General features: G+C 42.0%; 1 protein-coding gene across 1 annotated transcript; it reads right to left on the bottom strand.

The window, feature by feature from the left end:
• Positions 1–4,451: 4,451 nt before the first annotated feature.
• aar2 (AAR2 splicing factor) lies at positions 4,452–7,590 on the bottom strand. Its single transcript, XM_046057580.1, has 3 exons — positions 6,450–7,590; positions 6,120–6,349; positions 4,452–5,422 (listed from the first exon to the last, which is right to left on the bottom strand). The coding sequence occupies exons 1-3, from the start codon at positions 7,213–7,215 to the stop codon at positions 5,255–5,257; spliced, it is 1,164 nt and encodes a 387-aa protein (XP_045913536.1). The 5' UTR covers positions 7,216–7,590; the 3' UTR covers positions 4,452–5,254.
• Between the last annotated feature and the right edge of the window lie 1,205 nt (positions 7,591–8,795).

The following is an 8,795-nucleotide window of genomic DNA, read 5'->3' as shown; positions in this document are numbered from 1 at the left end:
TCTTTGCTGGCAGGTGGAGTTTAAAAAACAAGTGTGCTCTAATACTCAGTAAGTGTGGATCTAATAACCCTAACCCACAATGCCAACAATCTGTATGTCTTAAACCCCAACTCCAAGATTGTGAGAGATGTGGGTGAAAGCCCACTTAATATTAAGTCAAACTTCTACTTCCCAAGGTCAAGACTGAAGATTATTCAGTTCAACACTGTTTTAACAGAATAACTGATTTCATCATGATGAACTGTGACAATGTCTTTCTCTCAATAAATGAAAAGAATAATTTTCTTGACCACTTTTTATTTTCTTTTTCTGAGATAAGTGGGCAGCATTGCCAGCCCAAATGTCATTTTTCTTCTTTTCACAAGAAAACATAAAATAGCCAGCACAAGCCAATGCAAAGCAGCCATCTAATAAACTTGACAGCAGCAGTTCCTAACCAAGACAAATTTGGGGAAAACAGAAAAGGCATTTTTATGCCTTTTTCCTTTTTTCCCTGGAAATTAGGTTATTCTAATAAAGCAAGTTTCATTTTGCAGATGTTACATACACATCAGGGGCAATTTGCGCTTAAAGACACTTTCACATCTGGCCTGGACCTAACCATTTAAGACTGACTTGTTCTACCACCTAGGCTACAATCTCATGCACACATTACTTGAATTCCCTTCGGGGAAAAGCTATAAAAAATGTATTTTACTTATTTGAAAATCCTTGAATCTTTCATTCCACAATGGAAATATCTGCTCATATCATATATCATACCTGATTGGCTGGGGGAGGGAGATGAGGAAGGTAGAGGGGAAAGGGCATAGACAAAGAAGAGGCTTCTATATTTTGAAATTAAGGGACAGAAATCAAAGCAGACAAAAGCAGTGTGTGTATGTGTGTGAGGAAAGTCTGAATAATACATGCAAAATCTCTGAATTATTCACAAGTTAGTGCAGGCGGTGGAGGGTTAATGGAGACGGGGCAAAGAGGAAGAATGGGAAATTGATAGAAAGCAGAAAAAGGACGGAAGAGAACTTTTTAGTAGAAAACAGCGACTGATGAATGTTTTCATCCTCCTCAGGGCGCCATCTGAATGGCCTGGTCCGCTCAGGGGTTCCTTCTTGCCCTTCCTCTCCACCCTGTAACCATTCAGCGGGCTGTCCCCTGGGTGTGGGGCTACCAGGAGGGGTCTGCTTTCACCTCAAAACACCCACACACAGACAAGAAAAATAGGGGCAGAAACAGAAAGTGAGCAATGACAAGAGTTTGTGTGAAGCGGTATTCAAATCCTTTGAGGCTCTGAGTGCCACAGCCAAAAACAACACACACACACACACACACACACACACACACACATACTAAAAATGGAAGTCAGAGATCAGTCATCTGATGGGCAGGTGTGGGACAGTGAAACATATCTGATGGACTGTGGACTGGGAATACAAACCAGGAAAGGAGCTTTACTGTGGTTTGTCTGAATCGTGCTTGACTCAAAATGACTCGTCCAGTGTTTAGCTAAGCTCTCAAGGACGATAAACAGCACAAGGCGCAGACATTTTTATGAGTTCTGTGACATCAGTGAGACGCGACATCTCTCTATCTGTTGTGCTGCCGCATCTGTGCAAATCACAGCATGTACTTGTTTCAGCTCTACAACTTTTGTTAGTTAGCCTGGGAAATTTATCGGCCAGCTGTTGTGGCCTTATGCTGTACACGATCAGAAAGGCAGACACACAGACACACATGCCTGCTGACCAGACCTCAAAAGGTCAACCGCCTTGTTTTTAGCTCCTGCCTTTAATCACTTCAGCAGATCACTATAACAGAACACATTGTTCACACACTTGCGCGCACACTTTTTCTCTCCCCGGGTGTGTATGACATTTCCAGAAGGGATTTTTAACTTTGTCCATCCCTGCTATTAGTACTCTCTCACCCCCACCTGCCCCATGTCCATATGTCTCAGCACCAGAGCTCAAAATGTGCACGCACCCCACACTCATATGCACGTCCTGGGAAAATGTACACGTGCCTGCCTCACATTTTGGTCATGTGAGTCAGACATGTGAAGCCCCACCGGTACTGCAGCAGAGAGGGAATACAGACGAATCGCAGCCTGGTCATCAACACACACACTTATGAGGCAGACACCAAAGGAATAGTCAAAAAATCCCAGAAAAGATAACAGATGTGTGTATGGACAGGGAACAGAATCCACACCACAGATGCACAAATACAAACTTTTCTTTCGTATTTAGTTCAGGAGAGTAGGTCATTTATTTGTTATCTGGAAATGCTTGTTTTCATTATTGCACCTGAAAAGTGAGGGTTTGAATTTTTAACTGCACCACACCGCCAAATGTTTGGAATTATACTTTTGCCTTGGCAATCTCTACAAAACAGTAACAAGAGGTCATAGAGTAAACACTTCTTCTTTCCACTTCTGTACCAACATCTTTCCCTGCATGCAAGCTAAGGATATGGGTAATTACCCAAAAAGCCCACTTTTTGACAAGCTATTCATTACAATTATGCATCTTGACATACATCAAAGTGGTGATGGAGATAAACAGACTTGGCGTCCATGGGTGAAAGACAGACGGCAGGCAGAGAAATGGGAACAAGGAATCTGTATGGAAAACCTGAAATTAAAGCTTCTAAAAAATATATAGTTTTTGGAAAAGTGCAATCACGCAGGACAGCTCAAAAACAGCAGTCAAATATCACAGAATCTCTGGATACTGATCGTTCTGCACATCTCTCACTATATTTCTAAATTTCCACTATAGTGGACAATAAAATTCATCTAATTTACCCATTTATCGCAGGTGCTTGGCTGATCAGAAGCCACTGGGTCAATTAATAATTGAGTCATTCCATACACACATGATCAAACACCTGATCTGTTCAGTCAACAATAGTTAATATTAAAACCAGAGTCAATGCTCGGTCAAGATGTCGCACACGCACAGACATACACACACACACCAACATCTATCCTCCTTGCTATCATGATGGGGGGGGGGGGGAGTGAGTGAGAAAGAAACAGAGGGGCCTGTGTTTTTATGCTAGCAGGGGGAACCACCATGGAAAGGGCCAGCTCACATCCAATGGAGAGAATACTCCACCATGACTGACAGAGCCTGGTTGTATTTGAGGATGTTCACAATCATCGCAGTCCGTTTCCCAGCGTGCTTCAGTCCCCTGGGCAGCCACACCAAACAAAACAAATAAGGGATATTAAAGAAAAAAAGGCTGCCATACCAGGAACATGGCAGGGGAGCGTAAACTGAGGGTGAAGGGGTACATACGGCACAGGAAAGCCGGACACTTAATGGGTCGTCCGCTGACTTGCCGTACTCTGTAATTCCAGCACTAATGGAGGGGCTGGAATGCCAAGGACGTCCCAACAGTGTAATTTCTGAGACTGTCTTCACTGACAATGTACAGTATTTCACCCCCAGAGAGGAAAATGAATTGACAAATAATTGGTGTATGTTTCCTTCCATGTTGTGCCGATATGTTTCCACCACGTGTTCCAAGCCATTTTCTCCATCTAATTGCATTGAAAAGGAAAATACCAACCAGTGCTGGAGCCCCAGTGGTCTCCGAGTGGACCACTAATACAGAGATGATCTTCTTTTAAGATGTGCGTAACTTTTCAAAGGGGGAGTTTTCATCATAAAGCGGAGCGTTGCACAATACCAACTGTCTTCTGGGAAGAGAATGGATTTCTTCTATTGGCATTTGGATCTCCATCAACTGGCCCTGACTCTATTGATTCACGTAATGACATTAGATGGCTTTATTCCTTTTCACAGCAGCTTTAAGGTTATAGACGGTTCATGGAGCCGGGAAACGTCAAAGCATTGACGACCAACTGGAGAGTGAAAAAAGTTCAGGATGGGGCAGAGGAGATAATGAGTGAATGGATTGGTGGACCAACAGGCTTACACAAGTCTTGTCCCATCCATCACTGTCAAAGAAGGGACACACACACAGAGCTAATAAACAGCATGTAATTATGTTATCCAGTTGATCCAGTTGTTCTATGTACACCCCACTCTTAGTCGTCCACCTGTTACTCCTCACAAATCATCTTTGTTGACATCAAGAGAAAGCTTATGAAATGATTCACCCTGACAGTCATGCTGTACACAGTGCCCACTGCCAATTCCAACCAGAACCAGAACCCAGTTTCCCCAGCACATTCAATGCTTGATTCTGTGTGAATGCACGTTTGTACATTTACACTGGTCCTTAGAAAGAAACTTTTAAGTTGCAAATCGTTACAAAAAGCACACAACCGCCATCTTGTGGAGGAGAAAGAGATGAGATCTAGTCATTAGATAGCAGACAGGAAGCCCCACAGGGCTTTTTTTGGGATCAGAAGTGTTTGTTTTTATTCAAGGCAATTTGGATCCCAAAGGAAAATCACAGAAAAGTAAGAATTAGTCAATAAGTTTTGAAGAAAATAGCTCTTTATGTTGGACCAATTTACCATTACAAAGCACAACACTTTCTAAACAGTGTGGCAACAAAAAGCATTTATATTTAACAAATTATTTATTTTTAATAAATGAAGTATAGAATCACAACAGTCACACATATATATACTATACTTTTCTTCTTCCAGCAATATCCTGTATATCGAGAATTCTTATACAGTTAAGACATTTAGGTTAACACTTAGAACGTCTTCATCCATGCAGTTATGTGGTGAACTGAACATTTAAGCGCTACATCATTGATGAAGTTAACTCTGTTCTGCATATGACTTTGTTTATACCAACTACAGTAGTGAGGTTAGAAATAGTAGGCGGTTAATTTTGGCAATAAATGTATTGCAAGTTGGGGTTCTAAAAACTGTCAGGCAATAGAAGAAAACTTGTTTGCGGAGCTTAGAGAAAACCACCACCAGAGGGCACCACTGACATTTAGAATAATGCGGCTTTACCATTACTTAACACTTAGGATGACTTAATAAAGTGTGATTTCTTCAAAACAGGGTATAAATGGTGCATGTATACAAGATGATATACAGCGGACATGTAACAACCATCAACACTGTTAGAGAACTACCTGTGTTACTGAAAGTAAGAGTGTGTGGTCATCTGGAGGACTGTGGCATTGCAGCGAATTTCCTCAAGGCTTCTGAGAACCTTTGGATCTAGTATAAAATTCCAGGCTACACTGCTTTCCCTCAGTGTCAGATTATTTCAGTCCTGTTCCTTGCCTGTGGTTCCAGCATGTCCATTTTAGAGTCTCAGTCCACTATGACCCCTTCTGGCAGCTCCACCACCACAGGGGCACAGTCATCCAGGTCTGCATCGAAGTCCCAGCGAAACTTCTTCGTCAGGTGAGCTTTGAACTTCTCCGCTCTCTTGCGCAGTGTGCCGTCCACACCGGGTCCGCTGGCAAACTGGAAAAAGTCCTGTGAGAAAATGATTTGCAATTGTTAATGTGAACATCCTTGACAACAATAATAAAGACACTACTATCATAACCATCTTCAACTAGTATATGCAGCAATCGTTCAAAACCAGGCTACAGAGCTTTGTTATGAGGAGAATCAATGTTTGTTAGTCAGTAAAAGAGAGAAATTCCTGAGAGACTACTCAAAGACTGCACATTTTACTGCAAGATTTTCAAGTTGGAGTCTGTCCTTGTACAAGAATAAAAACTTGTATTCACAGCTACATTGATTTCTGCTTTATTTCAAGAACCTAAAGTAGACCGTCCTCATCTACTTGTCCTATAATAATGATGCTGTCCAAGCTTTTCATGACATTGACATCACATGGGAAATGCTTTAGATAAATAAACGTCTTTTGAAAAAATATCAACATTCTACATTTACACACTAACTGGAATGTCTTTTGAATTTTCCACATCATTTGCTACCTCCTGGGAACTCCTAACAGGTTAAGACAGCTCTACCAGTCTCAGACAGCTCTGGCGGAGATAAGATTACTTTACTGGGTAAAGAAAGTCACTGCCAAAAAAGTAAGACCACATATGCGTCAATGTGAGAAATTCAGGACACGTAGGACCACCTTGCTACTCTTGAGACACTTGATAAGTAAGAGGTTTGAAATACTAGGACTTCAGACTTGTCTAGTGTGTCTTACCTGCAGTGTGGAGGTAAGGAAGTTGTTCTGAGACACGATGTCGACAAAGAAGTCAGGTGGGATTTCTCCGAGCTGGTGGTAGAGCACAGCGATGAGCCCCTGGTAGAGCTCCTTACGTTTCCGCATGGCCTCCTCTGATCGACACAGCAAAGCGAGGAGACACTTCCAGTGCTCAAAGCCCTCATATACATTTCCAATCAGGAAACACACAAAGGCAAACTGCAGCTCACCTGAGAGGGGAAGTGACAAAATGTAGGTTGTTTTATTTATATAGAAAATGTAATTGTGTGGCATTTCCATAATCTAATGTAAAGTATATCTAACACATACCTAGCAGGTTGAGAGGCTGCAGCTCATAGTTCTTCTCCAGCACAGTCTCCAGGGCGTAGCTCAGGTCCAGGCTACACTGTGTGATCTCGGCCGGTGTAGCCCCAGGAGGGTAGGTCTTCTCAGGGATAATCGAGAAGCGCAACTCCGTCCCCTCCCTCTGCTTCATCCTGGGGAGCCTGTCGAGTCCCTCTTTCATGGTCTGGCAGGCGGTGTCGTTCCTCGGCTGCTCTGCCCTGTCTTTTGTGTGTCTGAACTGAACCTCGGGGATGACGTCACTGAAGGCACATATTCGACCTGAGAGAGGCTGCAAGTTACTGACCACCTCCTCGCTCAGGCGGTCAGTGAGGGAAACCCATTTCCTCATGACCTCATACGGATAGGGCCCCAGGTAAGGATCCAGGTCTCGCAAGGTCGCCCTGATCCGGCTCACCTCCTCTTCATTCCGGGAGGCTGAGAAGTCCAGATCTTCTATTTGTGGGTCCCAGTTGGCCAACAGGATCTCTCTGGGTTTGAGAGTGAGGAAGAGGCCCATCTTTGGGCCAGTTTCTCCTCCACAGCTTGGCGGGTTAACAGAGCAGTAAGAGAGGAAGTGCAGTCCTGGGGGGATCATCTTCACACCCTTGAAGCGGGGACCAACCTGCCAGCTCTTGCAGTCAATCCCCAGCTCCGTGCCCTGAGGAACACCCAGGAGCACCAGGGTAGCTCCCTCCTCAAACAACCTCCGAGCAACATCTGGATCCATGTCTACACTGCTGCTGTCGGCCATGTCTGCTCTGTCAAGGGCTATTTGATTCAAACTTACTGACTCTAACAAACCAGGCAACACGAGAACTAAACCCAGCTTTTATCTGTTACGTGAGAGTTTTTCCATGTTCAAAACATTCAGTAAGCTTTCGTCTAAACTGTTAACGTTAAGTTACGTCCGACAGTTAACAGTGATGCTGCTGTCTCTGAACAACGTAACTTAAGCGACAAAATAAACGTTACGTTTACGGAAATAAAACTGTTGCCGGTTGTAAACGTTAGTAGTGGTGCGTATTTACCACAACGATCCCTTGTGTAGTTGGTTGTTGATATTATGTATCGTTAGGAAATCGTACGGTCGAGGCTGTGCAACATGTCTTCTGCTCCGGACGGAAACAGTGCTGCATTACAAGTGTTCCGCTGAACACGTGCTGTGTGGAGTGCGGCTGTCATCTCACTCCAAAAGACTAACTTGATTATATTAGATAAATATTTTATTATAATATATAGGTTTGTTAAAATTATCTAATTACAAGGATTTATTTTAACCAGTTCTTTATGATTTATTTGTCTTTTACTTTATTATCTTTTGTAAGAAGTTGTTGTACATTATGTTAATAAAGATTTTTTTAAAGTTCTAATTTGGTTGTTACTACACTTGCACCACCACCACCACTACTACTACTACTACTACTAATAATAATAATAATAATAATAATAATATGAATATGAATATGAATAACAACAGTACCACAACATCTTATGAGTAGAAATCAGACATTTAAAAAAGTTTGTTTTATTATATTGCATATATTCCAAACATAACAGATGGAAGAACAGTTCGTGCGTATGATGAGATATGGCTTACAAAGACAAAAATGGTTGTTACAACAACAGAGACCTTGGGAAATGCACTTTTTAAAAGTTTTTAAATGCACTGTGGATATTTTCTTAGCTTATCTGTGGTTACTAAAAAACTATTCCATAAAACAAGGAGCAATGCTGACATGCAAAGTCTGGCATAGTTTTAATACACAAAACACTGAGAACTTGACAAAAGTAAACATTCATGAGATCGCATCTGAAAAGCAGCCATCTAAATACAATGGGTCATTGGTCATGTAATATCCTCTGATTGATGCAGTGAACCTGGAAATTCATCTTCATGAGAAAGTAGCACAAGCTTACAGGAACCAGGAAGACAGAACATGTTCCTACTTTGAGAGCATGTAGACACTCTGAAGTTTCTGCCAACAAGTGATCAGTGCCTTGATAACTTTAATTAACCGGATCCTCCTTCTCTTCTTTCCTCTTATTTTCCGGACAGCTGAACAAGAGGCTTTTTTCCCCTGAAACCAAACAACCGGTAAGTATTGTCACGCAGCAAAGTGTTGGTTTTTCAATGATCTGCTTTAATACTGTTCTTTTCATGTTTATGTAGCCTATTCTTGTTGTGAACAGACCATTTGCAAACTATTTCCCTAGCCCATCTATTATTGTTTCTTATTTTAATTAAGAGAAGGTGGTATGGAGTGGAATCCTTTTCTGTGTTTTTATTGTGAGAATATTGAAAATCAATGGATACATTTAGTCAATATAAAG

The sequence above is a fragment of the Micropterus dolomieu genome, linkage group LG08 (assembly GCF_021292245.1).
Source record: "Micropterus dolomieu isolate WLL.071019.BEF.003 ecotype Adirondacks linkage group LG08, ASM2129224v1, whole genome shotgun sequence".
In the NCBI taxonomy this organism is placed as follows: Eukaryota; Metazoa; Chordata; class Actinopteri; order Centrarchiformes; family Centrarchidae; genus Micropterus; species Micropterus dolomieu.
The sequence above is the reverse complement of the archived record's forward strand: the minus strand, read 5'-3'. Positions and strand labels throughout refer to the sequence as shown.